General features: G+C 40.5%; 1 protein-coding gene across 9 annotated transcripts in view; it reads left to right on the plus strand.

Moving 5' to 3' along the window:
- Positions 1-25,044, plus strand: part of DYNC1I1 (dynein cytoplasmic 1 intermediate chain 1) — a 276,554-nt gene that overhangs the window by 213,754 nt on the left and 37,756 nt on the right. For all 9 annotated transcript variants that reach the window (XM_081102249.1, XM_081102252.1, XM_081102256.1 and 6 more), the window contains 3 exons: positions 460-573; positions 3,011-3,144; positions 6,526-6,670. In XM_081102249.1, coding sequence (XP_080958375.1) covers positions 460-573; positions 3,011-3,144; positions 6,526-6,670 — 393 coding nt within the window. The remainder of the gene's footprint in view (positions 1-459; positions 574-3,010; positions 3,145-6,525; positions 6,671-25,044) is intronic.

Here is a 25,044-nt window from a genome sequence, read left to right on the forward strand (position 1 = left end):
TGGCACTATGACCATAATACCTTAAACTCCAGAGTTAGTAATACTTATTCCTTCCAAAAGCCAATAGTTCTCCCTTTTTGAAGACTGGCTTTTTCCATCACTCTTGGTGAGCTCAGATGTCAAACTGTGCAATGGAGACTCATTCAAGCAATCCAGATTCACCTCCCTGCATGGCTTCTACCCACCAAAACTTCCTTGCTCTATGTGGCTTCCTTCAGCTCTGTTGCACTGCATCTGACTGAGCACAGGGAAGCTTTGCATTTCCACCACTATGTGTTGCTGACGGAGCTTTTAGAAAGAAATCAGGTTCAAATCAAAAGTGGCAAATGACCTGAGGCTTGTGTTATTGTAGGATTATGTCCTTCTTTAATCCTTGTTTTGGAGTAATGTGTTTAACACTCAAATGTAAGCATTTCCTCCTGGGTCGGAGTCTGAGCCTCCATGTTTATGTTTTTGCAGCATCCCGTGTACTGTGTAAATGTTGTTGGGACCCAGAATGCTCATAACCTCATCACCGTCTCTACTGATGGTAAAATGTGTTCCTGGAGCCTGGATATGCTCTCAACGCCACAGGTGGGTTTGTTTTCCCCTACACAGAAAAGCATCCTGGTTAAAAGAGATACCTGCCTAATGGAACACAGTTCCTAAAAGCCAAACCCTCACATCCTATAGGAGCTAAAACCAATGGATGCACTTGAAAGAGTGGGGCCTGCTTTCAGCAGTCTCCTCTTGGAGCCAAAACCCATTTCCTTTACCACAAATCATGTAATTATTGTAAGACGTTAATCCTTAGGTCAGTTTCAAGTGAAAATGAAATAATCCATTTTGAAGCATAGCAATTATAGAAGTTGCCTGTGGTATGAATTGTACCTACCCTACAGAATTGCTAAACAGATGCAAAGGAGGCGGGAGCTCAACAGAGCAATCCCTCTGAGAAGAGGTAACCCGGCAAAACAGACACCCAGGCCCTTCCTTGTATTCATTGCCTAGACGACTGCCTGTGTGTATAAAGAATTTGTCAAACCATCTGTTTTCTCCTCTGGAATGTTGTTAGTATGGCTCCTGCCATTCCTTGCTCAACAAATAAGAAGTCAAAAATGAAATAGTTCCAAAGATTTCAAACCACTGCTGATTACAGTAATGGGAACCAAACAAAGGAATAGAAGGCAAGAGACAGATGGGTGGAGGCGTCTGAATGCAACTTGCAGAATATATGTATGTATACATACATACAGGAAGACATTACCTACACACACAAACACGTACACACACTATTCTCACATTTCTTTGTGGGGAAAAGTATTTAACTCTCTTCCAGCTAAAATCACAGAGAAGAATTTATTGCCATAGCCTTAGATAAAAAATGTGAGGAAACATCAAGAAAATTGTAAAAGATATCTAAGAGATGATTCAATTTTAATATTCCTATTCCCTTTCCTGGAACAATGAATGACCCAAGAATGTCTCTCTCAGTTTTAGAAAACATGGAAGTTTCAAGGTACATAAGGAAATGTGGAATCTATAAAGAACCTCCCAGAAGTCTCCACAAAATACAGATGTAGAGAATACTAAGGCTAAATGAGTTTTTTAATAATTTTGGGGGGAGAGGGGAGCTAATAAGCATCTTACAATTTAAGTTACTCTGTTTTTGCTGACTTTAACATTATGTAAGTCAGGAGTTGTGTGTGGGTGGGTATTTTAAGGCCTTGTCTTAAAAGTCTCAACAATATGTTCTTTTAAAAGCATGGAGATTGTAAACAGATACAAGAGCCAACTCTCTAATTAGGAATTTTTAATTGCCCATTTTGCTGATTAAACATGCATTTGTTTTGGTTAAAACCAGTGGTGCAGGGGCTCCAAGACCGTTTTTGTTAGCTCTAGCGCGCCTGCATGGTTTTCTTACCGATGACGTGTTCCTGTCTCCATACACAGATTGAGGGTTTCATGGCATGACACCCTCTTGGAGCCCTGGTCCCTCTCTGTCCCAAGTGGGAGACCAAGAGACTGTACCTTCCCTGCCGCTACTTTTGTCGACGGGGCACACCACTGGATGGTCCAGTTTCCTGTTTTACCGTGTCCCAGGGTCCCCTCACTGATGCACTCACTCTGTGGGTCTCAGTACTGGGAGCATGTCCTATGAGCACATGGACTCCTTGGCTGAGCTGACACGATTTACTTGTTTGGGGAAAAAAGGACCAAATTCACAAGCAGCTATAATGACATGATCCCCTAGGGCCTAGAATGATTTTTTTTTTAAAAAATTACTTCATGTGCACATAGTAGGCTGTTTGATGTAAATAGCAAAAACATTCATGGATGTTAGTCATAATTACTCTCCACTGTCATGAAACTTGATTCAGCAGAATGTGTTTTAAACTGCACTTTAATTCCCTATTTTAAAAAGGAATTTCAAATAAAATAGAGACTCTCATTTACTACTTTAAACCCTTATTTAACTGCTGCTCTTTGCAGGCTTCTAGCCTATACACCCAACGGCTGCCCTGGATGAAATCTAGTCCCGGTTGAAATCTGTTTTTTTCTGACCTGAGTGACAACTTTCTGGTTTCAGTCCGCGGAGGACACACACTCCGGCTTTGACAGATGGGCTTTCGTACATCTGATATTAATACATGTGTCGTCTCACGAACAATTGATTTTGAAAATGTTTGTAAATACAAGGGTATTGTGTGTTTTATTAAAGCCTGGGGCTGACAAGTGTAACCATTACAGTATTATCTTTAGTTTCTGCACCATTAGTTTCAAAATTCTCACCTGTCATCTCTGCCCGACTTAAGAAGCAGCCGCGCTGATGAAATCCAGCCGCCCGAAACCAGAGAGACACAGAAGCCCGCGTGTCAGGGGCCGCCCGGCGTGGTTTCTGGCACAGCCGGGGTCTTTTGTAACGCTGTGTGAAAAGCAAACAGACGATTTGGCCAAATGATTTTTCCGTGCTATCTTTGGCATGGCGAGGAGTTGACAGAGGGAATGTAACCGCGTCGTGTTTTGGTAGGAGAGCATGGAGCTGGTGTACAATAAGTCCAAGCCTGTGGCTGTTACCGGAATGGCTTTCCCGACGGGAGACGTCAATAACTTCGTGGTTGGCAGCGAGGAGGGGACGGTCTACACGGCCTGTCGTCATGGAAGGTGATTTTGTTTGCTTACCAATGACGTGTTCCTCATTTCCAAAAGGTCTGTGATCGCATTCTGAGCGGGGTGTTTCTGAAGAGAAGCAAGTGACACCTCGAGTCTTCATGATCCAGTATACAGCATCCATGTGCTCTGGGCATTAGCCTTTTGTAAGCTTTTGATGGCTCACACTGGCTTGAGGAAAAAGACCCCAGCTTCTTAGCTAACCATGTGAGACCCGGACTCCCTGCCCCTTTCCAGCCTCAGCCTTCAGGCTCCAGCCACGTACCAGTAGGGAATAAGAGTCCATGAGTTTGTACATGCAATTTCCTCCTCCCGGCCTGGCGTGTCTCTCCTGTTGGCCTGGATAATTCCTCCTCACTTTCCAGAGCCAACATGGAGCTCATGCCACATGGAATCTTCTCCAAACTCTTTTGGGCAAAGAAAACCGTTCCCTTCTTTATGCTTCCATAGAATTTTCACTCCTTTATTCATTCATTCCTTCAAGGAATATTTGCCAAGCACCTACCATCTGCCAGACACCATTACATCATAAGGATGCGGTAGGAACAAAACAGACGTGGGGTTCATATTCTGGTTGAGGTTGAAAAACAATTAACAAGTAAATATAGGATTTAAGATGCTATGCACTACAGAGAAATGAAAGTAGAATAAGTGGGATAGGACTAGAGGCTGTCAGATAGACTTGCTATTTTATATATTTTTATGTATGCTTCTGCAATAATATTAATCTCATTTTATTTCAACTACTCATTCATCTGCCATTTTGCTCTTGCTATACTATTTTCATTTCATCATTGATTCCCCGCCTGGTGCCTGGCATCTAGTAAAGTGGGGAACTAAAAATCTATATGGGGGATAAAGAAATGGCAATATCCTAATACTATAGAGCAGTACCCAGGGCCCTTCCTCCCAGTCACAGAGGCTAGAATAGTATGAGATACATAAGCCACTATGAAGTTTCTAGATGCTAAGAACTCTGTCTTGATTGAGAAATTGGCCAGTGCCCCCTGGAAAGCCATCTGGGTAAAGTAGAATCCAGTAATTTAGACTAGATTGTAAAATTGCATGCAAGACTTAATGAGTAGCCTCACGTCTTTTGAAAGGTTCACTGTGTTCACCTTGGTGCATAATTTCTCTCACTTTTGTTCTAATTCGATTGATTTTTCATCTCTTGCACTCATCCTTGCCTACTTAGATGTAATGATGGACCAAAAACTGTTCCAAATTTATACTCCTGTGTTTGTGTGATTTGTAGAAGTAACAAGCACCCATGGCTCAGCTATGTGGTTTTTCCATTTACACAATACGAGCTGCGATGTTCCTACTGCTCTGGACATAGTAACAAGCAGTATTTGCCTTGCTCACATGGTTTAAAGATGACTGGGAAGATCTGCCTCCTGGCTCCATGTCGAATGGTCCTACGTCATCAAAACTGGCTAAAACCATGCATAAAAAGATCTGATAAAGTTGTTCATTCATGCAAACGTTCACTGCACACCTACTGTGAGCATAGTGCACTGCTAGATGCTGCCGGGCGTGCAGACATCCTTTAACCTGGCTCCTAGCTTCAAGAAACTGATGATGGCGGCAAAGGTAAACACACAACTCTCTGCAATACAGGTGAAGTGTCATAGGGGGCTTGAGAGAGGCACAACAGTGGAGTGGGCCAAACGGGAGTCATAGCTTTGTCTGAGCATTTATTACTGTCAACAGGGCATAGGTTCCATTGACTTGATCCAGGACCTTAATTACCTGTGGAGGCTACAGAGCGTGTTCATTGATAACTTTCAGATTTATTTGTTGGATTCTGTAATGTGAGCAACCTTTTCCATGGTGAATATTTTTGTCCTGTGGCTACTGAGCTTTCCAAGCACAAACAGAATGTGTACTGTAGTTCCAAAAAAGCAGGGTGTCTGTGGTACACACCACGTATCTTCTTACAGCGCACTTGATTAAGCTTTCAAACTGGCCCATCCGTCTGAAATAGAAAGCACGGATCGTCGTCATCGTGAGGTTGTAAAGTAGCAGGCATTTGGCTTTGTAGTAATTTTTAATGGGTCATAGAGGGCTGTGGGGAAGAGGGGGGCGGGGTTTCTGTTTTTTGCCTAACTCAGAGAAGGTGCAAATCTACTTCCATAAATTAAACCAAGTTCTCATTTTGCACCCTATAAACCTTTTCAGGATGTTGTTAAGGGCAAGTGGAGCCTCACCAGGGGCCACTTCAAAGATCAGTTCCTCGTGTTCATTAGCACAGACTTAAAGGGTCACGTGGGGAATTGCTGTTAGCAGCTTCGCTGGGCAGAGTTTGGGTGCTCGTTGCAGGGCACACACTGCAGCACTTTGCTCGTGATTTCACATTTTGCTCAGCACATTGGCGTCCATTGGTGCTCCAGAAGCCCAAATGTTTTAATAACTCAGTTCGTTTTTACTCTCAGTAACATAATATTTAGATTCTACAATCCTAACGTATTTGTCATAGCATGTGGATTTCTAGCATACGGCACTTTGCTATATTTTCTCATTGGGTTTGATTGTGTGCTGACTAGTGTGTGATATAATAGGGGCCTGGAATAATGCTGGCTCAGTTAAGTAAGTGACATATGTCTGTGGATAACTTTCTAAATGTGTATCACTCATTTTCAAATGTGTTAGGAAAAAAAGGCTGACGTTTGTCTCTTTTCCTTTGTTATTTGTTTCAACAAACATTTATTGAGCACTTATTATAGACTAATGTATTATCATAACAAGGCACCAGCCCTTAGGGATATTACAAATTTATAAATTTCTCTTCGGCTTTCAGGGAAAACATCATGTTATCCATATTTCATTTAAGTTATGCATATTTATTTTGCAGTGGCAAGGGTTCCCACAAAGTATTGCTTGTTCGGGTATGTCAACCTAATTTAAGAAATTTCCTTGAAAAAGTAAATATATTTATATGAGATTGTATGGAATTTTATGGCCAAGGGGCTCCACAGAAGAAATTAAAATAAACATGTGCAGAATGTGATCACAACAATAGAATTGTCTTATTACAAATATGAAGCTTCTGAGATCTAAATATATATGATTTTACCAAGGTAGCTGCATCCACAAATGATAGGATTTGAGGAACTCCTGAAAAAGGATTAAATGATGAAATTTTATATTAAATTCTGAAGGTTAAAAAGATTATGTTGCGCTCTATTGCTTTTTAATTACCAAAAGTAGTTTAGTATTTTCTTTCTCTCAAGACACTGTGAAAGTGGTTTCACTTTGGTGGTGTAAATCTTCGGGAAGTAGTCATGCAGAGACAAATTTGTTTTTTAAAGTAACAATAACTTTGCAAAGATCACTGAAACTCTGCTCATGTGTGGTGTGGTTTTTTTCATGCAGCAAAGCAGGGATCGGTGAGGTCTTCGAAGGGCACCAGGGGCCAGTGACAGGAATTAACTGCCACATGGCAGTGGGCCCCGTGGACTTTTCACACCTGTTTGTCACGTCATCATTTGACTGGACTGTCAAACTGTGGACCACAAAGGTAAGAATTCCCGGAGTGAAATGCTCAGGTAACACAGAGGTGCCGAGGACAATTTTTGCTCCCTGGGGGCAGGTAGGAGAATCGGAGGTCTCTTCCAGGTGACCTGGCACTGGAATTTGTACAACTTCCTAATGAGCCCCATCTGCCTCACAGCTCCTTTCCTGGGACTATTTTACATATTTTGAAATATATAAATAATACAGTACTGAAAACACTCTAATTGTAAAAATTTAAACAATTCTAATGATAAAAACTGAAGTTCTTCACCAACACTAATCCCACCTATGACACCCCCTTCGTTGCTTATTATCCTGCCCCTCTCCCCAGAGGAAACCTCTGCTGTCAGTTTCGTGCTGATTGCCCCAAGCTTTGGAGCCTTCATCACATACATATTCACCTATGGAAATGATACGACTTGGGACTGGGTTTTGTTTTTTGATTTTGTGTTTTTGTGTTTTAGTCTTTGGAGTTTTTTTAAGCTAGTAAATGGCACTGTTATTGTGTTTCCAAAGGTAATTCTGACCATGTTTGGGAGCATGATAAAGGCAAAAAATCCTAGAAGGTGGCTGCAGTAACTGCAGGGAGAACAGTGGCTTAGATCAGTAGTTTGAGATGCAGAGAAGTAGGTGGATTTCAGAACCATTTAAGAGGTAGAAGCCACAAAAACTGGCAGTTGATTTTGATACAAGGAAGGTGAGAGAGGAAGTCAGGACAAAACCCAGGTGTATGACTGGGGCAACTGGAGATTTGTGGTAGCATTCACTGCAATGGAGAATGCCAGGAAGGGCACGTCAGGGAAGAGCGTTGCACTGGTGGAATTTAAGGTGCCTGGGGGCACAGTTCACTATCTTCATCAGGAAGTTTGATATGTGGGACAGAAGCAGAGAGAGCACTGGATTGTAGGTGTGCACTTATTTGTGACCAGAATAGCAGTGATTAGTACAATCCAAGAAGTGGATTTTAAAAGAAATGCTAAGACACAATTCAGAGAAAGAGGAATACTTAGGAAACAAACAGGAAAAATGAAATTAGAAAAGGAAATTTAAAAGTAACAACTCAAGAAATAAAAAAATTGGGATTCTTTTTGTTTGTACTTCATGGATATTAATGAAGAGGAACTGTGTAAATAGGACAGAATTGGCTCCTAACTGTATGAAAAACAGCCTAGAGACAAGAATTCCAGTTATAAAGCTGGTTTGACCATCCAGGTAAGAACCAGAATTTTGGCAGTGGCAGGGGTGGGGGCGTGGCTTGTATAGAGAACACAGGTCTGAAAGAATCCAGCAGACATGGTGACCAATTGATTTGATTTGTGAGGAGAGTCAATGATGATTCTGATATTTCTGCCTTAGGCATGTGAATGAAGGAATGGTGGTGCCAGTGATGGAAACAGGAAATAAAGGAGGAGGAGGAGGAGGAGGAGCAGGCTGAGATTGGGGGTAGAAAATTAGCAGTCTGGAGCATGTCTGGAAATTCCTAAAAGGTAATAAAACATATTGGAGCTCAGGGGCAAGAATGAGTTAAAAATATAGTTATGACAGTGATCAGCATATAGTTAGTCCAAGGGAGAAAATTATGAGTAGAATGTGAATTTGAAGAGGAGCAGGGGACAGTTTTGGAGCTACTGATGCTGCAGGTTTGGAAGGATTACACAGATTGGAAAGGCAAGAGGTAGGTGGCATTGACCTCAGTGAGAAGTTTCAATGGAGCAGTGGGGACAGATTGCAGATCTGTCTTTGCGGAGTGAGAAGGGAAGACAGCAGGCACAGAAAAGATAGACTCCTCTTTCAGACACTGAGCTATGAATGGAAGGAGACAGAGCATTGCTAGCAGGGACAGCTAGGCCAAGGAAGGATTTGATTATTATACTTTTGGAGAAACTTGAGCATGTTGGTGGCCTGCAGAGAAGGAGCCAATGAAAATTATAGATTTTCATTGTGGGTGGTTTAAAAAATTGAGAAAGGTTATATCAGGTGTCCATGAGGGGATGGGGTGAGGAGAAGAGGCAGGACACAGTTAAGACTAGAGGAAAGACTATGGATAGGTTTAGTTAAAGGGAAGTGGAGAATAAGAGAAGGTCTCTTTTCTCATTGAGGTCAGAAGCACACTTATCTGTTAACACTGATGGGAGCTGGGATGTGGCAGGGAGAGGAGAAAGACTTAGATCAGGTCTTGCAAGAGATGGGACATGGCCCTGACTCCAGAGGATGTCTGAACATCACAGACTTAAGGAGCAATTGGGGCTAAATATCAAAGATGCATTTTACAGGTGGTGTCTAATTTAACTTGTACAAGAGCACTAGGAATTGTGTAAAATCTCTATCATTGAATCTCTTAGGTCTTCAGAAACCTCCTGAATCTGACATTTAAAACTGCCCACAATCTGTCCCCAAATGAATATAGCAGGTCTACAAATTCAGGTATGGGAGATGCAGCACTTCTCTTTAATTCTAGGTAAAGGGTTCTCAAAGTGTGTCCCTTGATCATCATGGGCTGCATTACCTAGGACTAATCAGAAATGCAAATTCTCTGGGCATCACTCCAGACCTTCTGCATCAAAAAGCCTGGGGGTGGGGCCTAGCAATCTGCTCTAAACCAACTTGAAATTTTATTTCAAATTCCCCATCTGGCAGAACTAAGTGGAGCAGTTCTGTTATTTTGAGGGTCCCTCCTTTCTCCTCTCAGTGAAGTCAGAGGGTTGTGTTTGGGAACTAGGGTTCAGAGTTCAGACAAGAAATGAAAACCAATGTCCCACACCCCAACCAGGTTTCCTGATCTAATTAACACCCTAATTGCTCTGGAGAGGGGGTTGTACTGTGAGTATATCTGAAACACCAAATTTATCATGACATTTTGTGGTGATATACTGGGAACAATGGTTACACTTTATACTCTTAACAACGCTGGGTAGTCTGTCTCCTCATCTTAATCTGAACATGCATAAAATTTAAAGGAAATGGTGGCACCATCTCTAAAGATTACTAATCACGTTTGCAAGACTATGACTAAAAATAACCTTTATTTGAATAAAAGGGCAAAGAGAAAATATAAATATTGATTTGGAAATAGTGGAAAACAAGGTCTTCAGGGTTTTTTTAGTCTTGTTGACAAAGAATTTTCAGATAGGTGCAGAGCAGAGAAAAAAAATGAGATGAGTAATTATATTTTAGTCCCTTCTGACTAAAATGGCTACCTTAGTAATCTTTATTTTAAACTCAGTGAATAACTTGGAGTCCTCTGATCATTTAAACAAAGCTGAAGAAAGTTAGCGGAGGCATACTGAATAATTGAGGTAGGGAAACCTTCACACTTAAGATTATGTCTCGGTCTGTTCAAACTGCAATAACAAAATACCATAGACTGGGTGGCTTATAACCAACAGAAATTTTTCTCAAAGTTCTGGAGGCTGAGAAACCCGAGATAGAGGTGCTGTGTTCAGGTGATGGCTCTCTTCCTGGTTCATAGCCAACTCCTTCTCACTGTGTCCCCACTTCTGGAAGATAATGGGGATCTCTGTGGAGTTTCAGATAAGACACTAATTTCATTGGTGAGGGCCTCACCCTCATGATCTAATCACTTCCAAAGGTCCCCACCTTCTATTATTCTCATCTTTGGGAATTGGGATTTCAACATAAGAATTTTTTTTTTTTTGGGGGGGGGGGTGTGGGCAGGGGAACCACAAACATTCAAATCATAGCAGATTGCAAATCAGATAACATAAGGAAGAATCCTTCAAAGTGTAGAAAGAGTTGGTGCTGAGATAAATAATATTTTGAACTAGTCAGAAGTCAGATTTAAAATGTGGCTTCAATATGATGCTTTGTGCATAAAAATAAGTATAGCTCAAAAAGGATAACCAAAGGAAATTTAAAGGAAAGCCAAACAACAGGAAAACTCTGTACATTCCACTGACCAAGAACTCACACATCTAACACAGAGATAAAATATTAGGAAAGAAAATCTGTCTTCCGAGGGAGAATGTAATACTGGAATTAGCATATTGAGTGAAATGAATCTAATCTTGAAGCCCATAGGGAAGTTCATATCCATGCACTTTGCATAAGTAATGTGATTGACAATAGCACTTCACACTGTTTTAAAAAGAGAGAACTGTGATTTTAAAGATCAAGACTAAAAAATAAAATTTCTCTACACAGGATATTAAAAACACTACAGTTTAATAGAAAAAGTATATTTGGAGAAAATGCAGTCATTGTCAATTCTCTTTGTGATTTGAAAACTTAATATTACAAATACCTTCATATATGGTTTTATTTAAATTTTCCATGAAGATTAGACAGAACTTTTGATTTGGAAAGGCTAAAGGAAGAATATAATACTGAATATTTTGGGCTTCTGAATAGTCCCTAAATAGTGGATTAGTTCTCAAACATCAAATAGCCATACTGATTATTGGTGGAAAATTAACCTATCTAACAGTATTATAGAATCTTGAAATTTTAAAATGATTTATTTTCTGGTTTCGTTAGCTTAATTGACTGAATAAGAAAAAATAATTATGTTTTAGTAATAGAGGCAGATTCTTTTTTTGTTAGAAACTTAAGGCAATATAATTAGGGGCATAGCTTTATTTTAATTATAATAATGCAACCATTTTTGATAGTGATAGAAACTTTCTTCATCATCTTAATTATCAACATATTTTATTTTGACTTCATGCAAGCAAAGTAAATAAACTATATGACCTTGCTTCAGTGGATAAAGAGTTAAAATAGAAACATGTGTAGAAAAGAGTATTGTTATGTTGATTATTTAGCATATAGGCAATACATGGGAGAGTCCAAATGAATAGTAGAACAACCAGATGTGTGCTAATTGAGATGTGGGGGCAGGGTGGGGAAGATAAAGTAGCCTGGCCCCTGTGGCTCAGTGGTTGAGTGTTGACCCAGGAACCAAGAGGTGACGTCACCAGTTTGATTCCTAGTCAGGCACATACCTGGGTTATGGGCTTGATCCCCAGTAGGAGGCAGTAGCCAATTGATGTTCCCCTTTCTCATTGATGTTTCTATCTGTTCTCTCTCTAAAAATCAATAAAAACACTTCTTAAAAATAGAATGTAGGCCCTCTACCTATTCACATGAGGTCTCCCATCTCTATATGCCCAACTTCCCCTTCCCGCCATCTTATTGAAAACAAAACAAAACATAGACACCCACCCTTGACCTTGATGTCCCTTTCCCATCCTGTATTCTGACTTTTCCCACTGAACTGCAGTTTTACCTCCTACAGTCTACCTGTATCCCTATGCTCACCACTAAACCTGTTCCTTCAAAAGTTGCCCTGACCTCCTTCTTGCCTGTTCTGTGTCATTTTCCTATTGTCATTTTGCTGTTTCAATCATGTTGATTAGTTCCTGGGAACATCCTTCTTTAAATACATCAATGGGGCTATTTTTAAGTGAACAGTAAAAAGCTGTATACTTAAAAGTCTATCCTTGGTGATCTTTTTAAAAAAAATTGAAGAATGCATTGCCTGAATAAATTCTCTTGAGTCCCAGCTTTTACCTTTTACTCTATCTTAGCACATTAAATTTTGCATCCATCAAGAAATTCTGGAGTTGATGCTCAGAAATAAAGTATGAACTCTTGGCTGGATGAAAATATTCATTATTCCACTCAGCTTTTCTGTTTGCTGAGGTTTGGGATAATGTTGTTCCTGTGCTGTAGTTTAGCTTAGTGGCTGGACAAGTTATGAGTCTTTGGGCTTTTGATCATTGCATCCAGTTTGGAATGTTTCAGTGGATTCCAATTAAACATTGGGTTCATATTGATTTTGGTTCTGGTACAGCTTCTCAAGGACTAAGGTTCTTGATACTCTTCGTGTGTTTGCCAGCTCAGTCCCTTCCTTTCAACTTCAAAGGGTTTATGTTTCTTCTGCTCATATTGATAATATCCTCCAAATCCTTTCTGTACTAGAACTTCGGCCCTAAAATTCCATTCCTTTATGTTGACTGGTCAGGTATATGGCCTGACTTCCCCATGTGTTAGTATTTAATGGTGATCCTGGACAGTACCCTGGGGTGCGATCATCCAGAAACCTCTCAGGACACACCTTTGACTGATGGAAATCCGTGACTTCCTCCAACTACAACTTGACACTGCATAATCTGTCCTAGCAGTTCACATGCATCTTGGTCCTCTAGTCTTTTAACAAAACAGTGAATCTGAAAACACAATTTTCTAAGTGACACAGTGGTGATAACTTTGTACAAATTAGAAAGATAATCTTCCATTTTCAAGCAACTGCTGTGAAATCAATAAATAATAAGTATTATCTATTTCAGTTTTACATCCTCTGCCAAGTTTAAAATATAAGAATGGCTATCTTGGCTGATTTTTCCCCCTCTTACCCACTAGAAAGGAATGATAATTTGAGTTTTTATGAATAAAAGAAATGGGAAAATTTTGTTTCTAAGAAAAAACATTACTTATTATATTTAAACATATTCATTGAAAATGATTATGCATTGAAATAAATGTTAAACATGGCTATATTATAGCTAATGTAATAAAAATACTTTTGTCTTGTCCAATGAATCATCACATTTACTATATGTAGAAATTTCACCCATAATACTGTGAGGTTCTTGAGAATAGGCCCATATTATTTTGTCTGCCTCCCCAGTACCTTACAGTCTTGGCACCTGGTAGGTACTGAATAAATCATTGAATTAATACATGAATGAATAATCCCTGGGTTTTTTAAACAAAACAAAACACATATATTAAAGAAATATTGTAGCAAATATTTAGTTAGCAGTGGTTTTGAGCAGTAAGATGCATGGCCATAATTTAGAAATATAATGATTAGAAAACTGAGGTTAAGCTTTTAAAATTCTATTAGGAAATATTTCAGAAGCTATAATTTTGGGGAAAATAGCTAAGGCAACCATCCAGGCAGGAGTAGAGTGGCCTCCTAAATATTTTTCTTACAAAGTAGATGAGTAGAATTCCCATTAGTTTGGGAGAATGATCTAAAGAGCTGGGCAACATGCTGTGTGTCTTTAGCCACCCCTTCCACTTAAGAGAGTATTTGTCCAAGTGAGCAAGGGAAGAGGCTCCTGACAGTTACCACTTGGTACACTGTGGCCTAGTTACATGCAGGAAGGCTCTTTCTAAAGGGATCCCTGGGAAACTCTGTCTCTTGTGGGATGTGGTTCCCTCCAGTAAAAGGGGGCTTGACTCTTCTCTAAACCATAGTTTATATGAGAAATTCCTCACTAGAACTAAAGCAGTGTGGTTGGGATGGAGAGGGAAATGTTCTAAAAAAGCTTCTCAAAGTAGGGGACATCCACGCTGAAGTATGAAAGAGTTAGGTCAAGAGAGGAAAGGAAGGGCATTTAAGCAAAAGGAAAAGAGTATTAAAAAACGGAAGCATGGAATAGTTGATACTCCAGCTCGGTGACTTTAGAAAAGTTACTTTACCTCTCTGTGCTGCAGTTTATTCATCTATACAATGGGAATTAAAATAAAGGATACATGTGGAGATTAAATGAACTAATATATGTAAAGCTCCTAGAACAGTGCTGGGCACAGGGTAAGCACTATGAAAAAAAAAAAAAGTAGCAATACTATTATTATTAAATATTATGGTTGCAATTGTTATTTTGATATTTAAGTGGTTTAGTTGGGCTGGAGCAATGGGTACAAGGTGACCAAACAGGAATAATGAAAAGATGTCTCTGGAGGCAAAAAGGGACCAGATGGTGAAAGACAGTCTGATGCTATTCAGTGGACTGTAGACTTTCTTTTGAAAATGAAAAGGGCTATAGATTATTCTAAAGTGGGGCCTCACTGCCTCTTCTTTGATGTCATACCGGGTAAGACTGGGCAGCAAAGACATCTCACCTTCCCCTCAGGATTCAGAAGCACAGTGTTGGCATAATGTTCTACATCTGATGACTGCTTCATCAGATCACCAGCAATACTTGCGTCCCGGATTAACTCTACACATCCCATAGACCTCTCCTATCTCAACATAAGTTGATTGGATTATTAAAGAGCACTCAAAATTCGAACACATTCAATGGTAGCATCTTGATTGACCAGAATGTTCACTTTTGCAACCCTTCGTGAAACTTCCCTCTCAACTCACTATTCCTCTTAAATTTTCAGATGCTCAATCATGATGATAAAGACTACAATGATATTGATGATAATAATAAATAATAGAAGTTGCATTCAACTGAATACTTCCAGTGACTCACAGTGGTGTCACATAATTCTAAGTATGCTTTTGTAAATATTCTGCCATGTGACCCCCATCTTGAATGGATCTTGCAGAATTGTCTCATGTGACCTTTCTGTTGGCTTTATGTTTACTTGTTCCTCCATTGTATCTTCAGCTGGACTTTTCTCTAACAACTTATAATTATTTTTAAACTTGTGAGCAAAATATACCCATATTCCCTTCCTCATCCTTTTCCTAACAGACTTCTGTCACTGTTCTAATCCTCACACAGAGTCCCATTAGTCTCTTTCCGCCTGTCCTCCCTCCTACCCAAGTCCTGACTTTGCAAAGGGGATTTAAACATGGCAAGACAAGATGGAGATACTCCCATTTGCCTTAAATATTAAGAAAGCTTATGTAAGGATTTTTTTCTTGGTATATTCTAATAGCCATTACTTTCACAATTTCTACACATTTCTTTAACTACTTTCTTTTTTTCAGAGTAGTATATTGCTTTGTTCTTTATCCTGTGTCTAAAATATGCTATTTTGCCAGTGTTACAAACAATATAGAATGAGTAGTGTTTGACCAGTAGGAAAAATCACTACTTTATCAACCATTGACAATAAAAATTGAGAGATTTTTCTCATTCTTCTATTACTTTGTAAAGAATAAATAAGAGTTTTGTAGAGGAAAAATAAGTATAATTAATCATTGAAAACTCTCATTTTTCCTTCCAAAGTGGAGTAACAGGCCCTCCCATAAATTCTGGGGAAACAGACCTCAGTGTTTACTACTGGAAGCTCACCAGCTCGGTGGAAGTTTCTGGAGAGGAATGCTGTGGAATTGGCAGTGGAGTGAAATAGTTTTCTCCCCTGTCCCCTGGTTCATTGGATTGAACTAAGCCCAAGTCGAAAGTAAGAAGAAGGCTCTTATAAGTTGTCAGTTTCCTTCTCACTTAGGACCTTCCTTCATGATTAAAAACTTAACTTTTAAACCAGATTTCCCTTTCACCACTCGGCCAGGCCCAGTGCATTAAGAGGGATAATGGGTCACTAATCCAGGAGGGTTTTGCTTGAGACTCTTGGCTTCCACCCACCTATGGAACTTACTTTATGCTTGATTGTTTTTCTTTTTCTCTCCCTTAATCATGTCCACCCCCGTTTTACGAAGTTTAGTCAATGAGTTGACTTTTGCTATTAAGACCATTTTTTTTTTAACATGACAATCCATGGACCATCCAAATGAAGTGTGTCTTTATGTCGGTGAGTGTCTGCATGTGTGTGATCTTGTTTCTTCCTTTTATAGTATTTTATGTTAATCTAGATTTCTAATAACTTAGAACAGTCATTCTCTTCTCTTAAGAATACCCTTCTCCAAAAAAGTCTATCCATTTGGGGGGAAAAAAAAAACTCCTACAGAGCGGAAACGGGCTATATCTTTGTTATCAAGTTTGTGACAAAGTTATTACCAGTCTCTCCGAAGTTGGTGTCTCCCCATGCTCATTCTTCCTGCTATTCTCTTTTTTTAAAAATATATTTTTTATTGATTTTTTTACAGAGAGGAAGGGAGAGGGATAGAGAGTCAGAAACATTGATGAGAGAAAAACATCAATCAGCTGCTTCCTGCACACCCCCTACTGGGGATGTGCCCACAACCAAGGTGCATGCCCTTGACCAGAATCGAACCCGGGACCCTTCAGTCCAGAGACCAACGCTCTGTCCACTGAGCCAAACCGGTTAGGGCTTCCTGCTATTCTCTTAACATAATCTTCCTGAACTACACCTTTCATTATGCCATCGCCTTATACTACAACATAAAAGAGTGTTTGGATACTGTGGGATCTTAACTGGCATTTTTAAAAGCAGTTCCATGATTTTAAAACAATACAGAAAGAGTTAAACAAGTATCTTTAGCAGGGAGACCTTTTAATGTTTTCTTTAGGAATAGACCGGATATATGGCCTGAGATCCCAAAACCTATGTGGATAATGGGGCTTGTTTTGACCCAAGAACGCTGAGAGAACAGTATTCCTTGGAACAGATGTCTGGAAACTTTGACGTTGCTCTCCTTGCTTTCCTAATCGTTTCAAACACCTCAACCTGCATTTCATGGTTTTCCATCCTTTTGGACAAGCATTTAGCCATTAGTCCCACAAGTTATAAATTCCATCTTTCTCATTTGCACTCCCACTAAAAATGTCAAACAAGTAAACAAGAATAAAATCAGTAGGAGTGGAGATGATTAAACTTGACAATATCTAGAGAGAAAGGAAAGAAAGACTGAAAGGAAGGAAGACTTAAGTGCCCAGAAACAGTATTTCGAGATGGAGGCATGTCAGGCTCTGAAAACCGTGGAAGGGGCTCTCCATGAAGGCAGGAATAGTGCCAGCACTACGGGAAATCGTGATTCAATAAATATACCACTTATTTTTCTATAGACACTGTTTATGCCTTTACAGAACAAAGTCCATGTGTGGGAATGAAGAAAGACAGACAACTAGAAAATCTGGTTAAGTCACAGAAAGCAAACCTGAGGAGTACTTTGCAGATAATGCCCTCATTTTACAGGAAAGAAAACCAATGCCTGGAGAGGGGTGATGTGGACATCCTCTTAGCCCCAGATTTCTTCCACTCACATTGCTTGTAATTGAGTCCGTTAGAAATCAGTGTGTTAAAAAGCAATAGTTTTAATATTTTGAACTGTCTGCCTATTTTTGTTTGCCATTTAGTAGTGGACTCAGATGCTGGAATAACTTACCATTTTATCTGGTCTAATAACACATCACTCTATAGTCATAAAATCATTCTCATAATAATTTTAATCAACACCAAAAAATCAAAAATGTAAATACAATATAATGTTAAGGTCTTTTTTGTATTTGTTGTTTTCTTCTTTCCACTGAGCTGAGCTTCTTTAGGTTAGTGGTCATATTTCACATTGGTTCTCTATTCCCCACAGTTTTAGTCAGAGTGGTAAATGGTTCATATATATAATACTAGAGGCCCAGTGCATGGATTCGTGCACCAGTGGGGTCCCTCGGCCTGACCTGTGGGGATCAGTGGACCTCCGCCCCACCACAACCCAGCCTTACCCGCTAGCTCGTCAGGCTCTAGCCCGCTGTCCACGTCGATCCCGCACAGCATGAAGTAGTGCACGAAGCGGCAGGTGGCCAGGGCAGGGAGCCCAAGCTTGGGCTGGGTCCCACGCTGCTCCTGCTTATCCCGGCCCCACAGGGAGAGTATCCACAGGAGAGGCTCGCGCTGCCGCAGCTGTGCTCACCAGCCATAAGGCCGGCATCTGGCGCCTGTCGTCATTTGGTTGGCTCGACCACTGTGGGAGTGCACTGACCACCATGGGGCAGTTCCTACATTGAGTGCCTGCCCCGTAGTGGTCAGTGCACAAAATAGCTACCAGTTGGTCGTCTGGTCGCTTAGGCTTTTATATATATAGATAGGCTGATTATCTTATTAACCATTTACATGCAAACTAAATTAAGCCTCTAGCACAGTGGTTCTCAACCTTCCTAATGCCGCGACCCTTTAATACAGTTCCTCATGTTGTGGTAACCCCCAACCATAAAATTATTTTCTTTTCTTTTTTTTGTCTGCATTTGTTTTTTTTTTTTTTGTTTTTTTTATTATTAATTAAATCTTTATTGTTCAGATTATTACATTTGTTTCTCTTTTCCCCCCCCATAACTCCCCTCCACCCAGTTCCCACCTCACCCTCCTCCCTCACTCCCCACCCACTGTCCTCATCCATAGGTGCATGATTTTTGTCCAGTCTCTTCCCGCATCCCCCTCACCCCTTTCCCCCACAAGAATAGCCAGTCCACTCCCTTTCTATGCCCCTGATTCTATTATAATCACCAGTTCATTCTGTTCATCAGATTATTCACTTGATTTTCAGGTTCACTTGTTGATAAATGTGTATTTGTTGTTCATAATTTGTATCTTTACCTTTTTCTTCTTCCTCTTTTTAAAGGATACCTTTCAGCATTTCATATAATACTGGTTTGGTGGTGATGAACTCCTTTAGCTTTTTCTTATCTGTGAAGCTCTTTATCTGACCTTCAATTCTGAGAGCTTTGCTGGATAAAGTAGTCTTGGTTGTAGGCTCTTGGTATTCATCACTTTGAATATTTCTTGCCACTCCCTTCTGGCCTGCAAAGTTTCTGTTGAGAAATCAGCTGACAGTCGTATGGGTGCTCCCTTGTAGGTAACTGATTTTCTTTCTCTTGCTGCTTTTAGGATTCTCTCTTTGTCTTTTGCTCTTGGCATTTTAATTATGATGTGTCTTGGTGTGGTCCTCTTTGGATTCCTTTTGTTTGGGGTTCTCTGCGCTTCCTGGACTTGTAAGTCTATTTCTTTCACCAGGTAGGGGAAGTTTTCTGTCATTATTTCTTCAAAGAGGTTTTCAATATCTTGCTCTCTCTCTTCTTCTGGCACCCCTATAATTCAGATGTTGGTACGCTTGAAGCTGTCCCAGAGGCTCCTTACACTATCTTCATATTTTTGGATTCTTTTTTCATTTTGCTTTTCTGGTTGGGTGTTTTTTGCCTCTTCATATTTCAAATCGTTGACTTGATTCTTGCGATCCTCTAGTCTGCTGTTGGGAGTCTGTATAATATTCTTTATTTCAGACAGTGTATTCTTAATTTCTAGTTGGTCCTTTATCACAACCTCAAGGGTCTCATTAGATTTCTTATAGATCTCATTAAGTTTATTGGCAGTTTCTAGAAAATTCTTGAAAAACCTTAAAAGTGTGGTTTTGAACTCTATATCCAGTAGTTTGCTTTCCTCCATTTCTGTCATTTGTGTCCTTTTTCTTTGTCTCCGCATTTTTTATGCTTCCCTGTGTTGATAAAGTGGTTTTCTGTGCTGAGTGTCCTCTAGGGCCCAGTGGTTCAGCCTCCCCAATTACCTGAGAAGGACACTCTTGGTGCACCCCCTTGTGGTCTTTGTGCACAGTCTTGTTGTAGTTAAACCTTGATTGTTGTAGTTATCACTGGGAGGAATTGACCTCCAGGCCAATTGGCTGTGAGAATCAGCTGCGTCTGCAGTGGGAGAACTTCTGTGCTGGAGACACCCCTCTGAGGCAAGACTTGCTTCAATGGGGCTTTGGTGCTCACTGAGTCTGCCCCCTGAGTGTGTCCTTTATGGTTCCACGGAGCTGCAAACTGGATGGTCCCACTCTGACCTCTGGGTTTCCTGGCTCCTGGATCTCTAGGGAGGTACTAATCTAGCCTTTGCCTGAGACTATCCAGCAAAAGCCTCCCTGTAGGGCTTGGGTGGGGTGGGTCCCACGGGATCAACAGGGCAGGGCTAGCAGTTATGGCGTCTCTGCTTCTCAGTATCCAGGAAATCCCTGCCAGCCCCTCTGAGAGAAAGCTGCCCTCGAGTTCCGACCGCTGCCAGACAGTCCCGCTTCTCCCGTATGAGTCTGGGACCCTAGAGACTCACCCAGAACTGGAGCTCAGAGCCTGAGACCCCCTTCCGATTGAAAAGGACAACCGCGCCCTCAGCTGCCAGCCCTCTCCTCACGCACCTCCGCACCTTAGTATTTTACTTCCGCACTGCACCTCCTCTGAGTCTCGGTATGCTTTTCTCTTTCCTTCTAGTTGTAGAATTTCCACTCAGCCAGCCTTTCTGTGGTTCTGGATGATGTCCGTTCCATCTTTTAGTTGTATTTTTGAAGTGGTTGTTTGAGGCAGCAAACTCCGGTGTTTACCTATGCCGCCATCTTGGTTTCTCTCCATAAAATTATTTTTGTTGCTACTTCATAACTGTAATTTTGCTACTGTTATGAATCATAATGTAAATATCTGATATGGAGGATATATTTTCATTGTTACAAATTGAACATAATTAAAGCATAGTGATTAATCACAAAAACAATATGTAATTATATACGTGTTTTCTGATGGTCTTAGGCAACCCCTGTGGAAGGGTCTTTCGACCCCCAAAGGGGTCGCAACCCACAGGTTGAGAACCACTGCCCTAGCAGTTATATTGCTGATTAATGATCAGATAAATTCAGGAGTTTTATATTTATTGCAAATTTATTTCAATCCTCATTCAGGCACCCAGTGACTGAATACTCCATGGATCTGTAAAGACACCTCTGTTCTTTATTGATATTTCTGACAACTGGATTCTCCATTTTTCACCTTTTTTCTACTCCATTGATCATTTGCTCTTCTGTGCAATTAATTGTACACACGTATAAACACATAAATGTTTACATATCAATCTATATGTTATCATTGCAAAACATGCATGAAGATAATAACTGCAAATTTTTCACAATCACTCAAAGTCCCTAGTTTACATTAAGGTTTACTCTTAGTGTTGTACATTCTATGGGTTTGGACAAATGTATACTGACATGTATCCATCCTTACAATTTCATACAGAATATTTTCACTGGCCTAAAAATCCTCTGTGCTCTGCCTGTTTATCCCTATACTCCTAACCCTTGGCAGCCACTGATATTTTTACTATCTGCATAGTTTTGCCTTTTCCAGAATGTCATACAGTTGGAATCAAGTAGTATGTTGGCTTTTAAAATTGGCTTCTTTCACTTAGTAATATGCATTTACATTCCTTCCATGTCTTTTCACGCCTTGATAACTGATTTCTTTTTAGCACTGAATTATATTCCATTGTCTGGATGCACTATAGTTTATTTATTTATTCATCTACTGAAAGATACCTTAGTTGTTTCCAAGTTTTGGCATTTTGAATAAAGCTGCTATAAACATCCATCCATGTGCAGGTTTTAGTGTGGATATAAGTTTTCAACTCCTTTGGGTAAATACCAATGAGCATGATTGCTGAATTATATGGTAAAAGTATGTTTAGTTTTAAAGAAACTGCCAGACTGTTTTCCAACATGGCTGCACCATTTTGCATGCCCACTAGCAATGAATGAGAGTTCCTGTTGTTCCACGTAGACAGACAGCATTTTGTGTTGTCAGTGTTCTGGATTTTGGCCATTCTACAAGGTGTGTAGTGGTATCTTGTTTTAATTTGCATCTCCGTTATGACATATGACCTGGAGCATCTTTTCATATGCTTACTTGCCATCTCTGTATCTTCTTTGGTGAGGTGTCTGGTAAAGTCTTTGGCCCATTTTTTAATCAAGTTGTTTGCTTTCTTATTGTTGAGTTTTAAAAGTCCTTTATCAAATGCAACTTTTGCAAATATTTTCTCCCAGTCTGTGGTTTGTCTTCTCATTCTCTTGATAACAGTATAAATTTATTTAACATTCTACTGGTAAGTAAATGCAAGTATCGCGTTCTTTATTCTTCTAATCAAAATACTACCACATTTGATCAATTTTGTATTCATTAAGCCAATACTTAAGAAGAGGTTAATGTGCTTTTAACCTCATGCCAAGGCCTTGAGATGAGACACAGTCCCTGCTCGAATGGTTGCATAGTATACATTTCGCTACTCAAACTTAAGTAAAAAATGGAATTTCTTTCAAGGAAAAATGTCCTTGTCAACCTCACTGTCTTGCTTTTTTCATTCTAATGTAATGTAAATACATATAGGCAGAGAACAAGGTAATACTCCTTATACTTATTCGTTTAATGCCTAACTATCAAGGGCTTACTACGGTCCCTGCACTGGGAATATAAGAGAACAAAGATAGACAAAGTCCCTGACTTCACAGGCATGTCCATTCCGGTTGGGAAGGGAAAAAAGGGGGAAGAAAAGCTCCCAAATATAATTGACTGTCATTATTCACAGTGAACTGGCCAACACCAAACCATTACTTCTAGGGGAAATATAGGATTAATTTACTGAGAGCCTCTGTTCACCGCATTTTCATCAAACACTTAATACATGATCTTGTTTTATGTGTGTTTCTGTTTAAAGACACCTTACTTAATATGTATGGTTGATCCATTAACATTGAATTGCAACTAATGGCTCGTGCCTGAAGGTAGCTTAATAACATACCTATTTTCTCTGGAAGGCACATTGCAGTCTTCTTGCAATAGGAACACTAGACTGCACTCAGCAGTATGCTTGCGGGGCCATTTTATTTCAAATAGGTTTTTATTGATTTTAGAGAGAGGGGAAGGGAGAGGGAGAGATAGAAACATCTATCAGGTGCCTCCTGCACATCCCCTACTGGGGTTCGAGCCCGCAACCCAGGCATGTGCTCTGACTGGAATCGAACTGGCAACCCCTTGGTACACAGCACGATGCTCAACCAACTTAGCCACACCTGCCAGGCTCAGGGGCCACCTTAAACAGAGACATCAGCAGCAGGAGAACCCACAAAAATGGAAACCACGTGGCACTCCATAGGCCACAAAAATGATGTTCGTTTACAGTGTGAGAGCTGCAACACCCAGCAGAGAATTCTCTCGTTCAACCTCAGCTGGCATGTGCATGTCAGGGGACTCTGATTTTTCTCCACTCTGCACTTGTCTGTGAGTGACTTCGAAATACTGTATTGGGATTACTCACTAATCGAGAGAGTAGGTGAATGAGAAAACATGGAATCCAAAAGTGATGAGGACCAACTGTACTTTAAAAATGTCGCATAGTGATAGGTGTTAGGAAGCAAATAAAGCAGGGTTCAGGATAGAGAGTGAGAGGACATTGGGGGGAAATTTTAATGGGTGTCTAGGGCACCCTCTCTTAGAAGGGGACAACTGGGTAGATGTGAATAATGGAAAGAAATTAGCTCTGGACTTGAGGGAAAGAAGGATATTGTAGGCGGAGGGAACACATGTGAATGTCTGTGAAGCAGGCATGAGCTTGGCTTGGGTGAGGAACACGACCAAGGTCTCCATGTTTATGGGCAAAGTAGACCAGCAGGAGATGAGATTTGAAAAGGATTCGGTCCTAAAAGGTAATGTGAAGCGATTGATGTTTTTAAATAGGCATATGAGCTATAGTCTACAACTTTTAAATAGTTTTACAGCTCCCCCAAAATTCCAAATTGAATTTACACCCCCTCATATGCCATTTAAATGAACCACGTTAACTTAACGTGACGATGATGTTTCTCTGAAGCGAGTGGTGTTCCCAGTGTGCCTGTCGGGCTGACTCCCCTGGTGACGCTGTGCTGTGTAATGAGCCTCGCCTGGCACACACAGGCCAGTTCCTAGGCATGGTCCTAGGTGTTTTGTTTTTCCCTAGTCTGCCCTGACTGTATCGAAAACGCTCTTGCAGACCTAGACCCCGACATACAGATCTAAGGCAGCGGCATCGAGAGGACCCAGAGCATCTTTACATAATGTTTTTACTCTCACCTAAAGGGAACTATAAAATACTACTTCTAGAGAACTCCTTCGGTGGCACCTACCCCCAAGAATTAAATCCACGGCCCTCCAGGATTGTTGGAAAGCCTGGCTCTGACAGGGGATCAGGGCAGTGAAACTATGTTGTACCTGCTGCAGAGATGGAGAGTTGTCATTGTACGTTTGCCCCAACTCACAGAATGAGCACCAAGAGTGAGCCCGGGGTAAATGACACACTTTGAATGATAGCGATGATGTGTCACCATAGGTACACGGAGTGTACCAGATGGACCCCTCTGTGGAAAATGTGGGTGATGGGAAAGGCGGTGAGTATGTGGGGCAGGGAGTAAATGGGAACTCTCTGTACTTTCCACTCAATTTTGCTGTGAACCTAAAACTTCTCTAAAATATAACTTTTACAATATGCCCCCCCCCCATACACACACACACTCTTGCTCTACATGGAAAACTAAACTTCAGGAATGCAGTAAGGGTATGTATATTTTAAAATATATTTTTATTGATTTCAGAGAGGATTGGAGAGGGAGTTAGAGATAGAAACATCAGTGAGAGAGAATCATTGATTGGCTGCCTCCTGAATGCACCACACTGGGGATCGAACCCACAACCCAGGCATGTGCCCTGACCAGGAATTGAACCGTCACCTCCTGGTTCATAGGTCAATGCTCAACTACTGAGCCACACTGGCCAGGCAAGTATATCTATAATAATAAAAGCATAATATGCAAATCGACCGACCAGCTGAACAGTGGAACAACTGTTCAGACGACCTTCTGGACAAAGCCGGGGTTGTGAGGGCTGAGGTAGCCAGGGCTGCAAAGGCCTACTCTTGCACGAATTTCATGCATCGGGCCTCTAGTTTAAATATAAATGCATAATAAAGATTCCAAGACAG

The sequence above is a fragment of the Myotis nattereri genome (genome assembly GCF_964212035.1).
Source record: "Myotis nattereri genome assembly, chromosome: 11".
In the NCBI taxonomy this organism is placed as follows: Eukaryota; Metazoa; Chordata; class Mammalia; order Chiroptera; family Vespertilionidae; genus Myotis; species Myotis nattereri.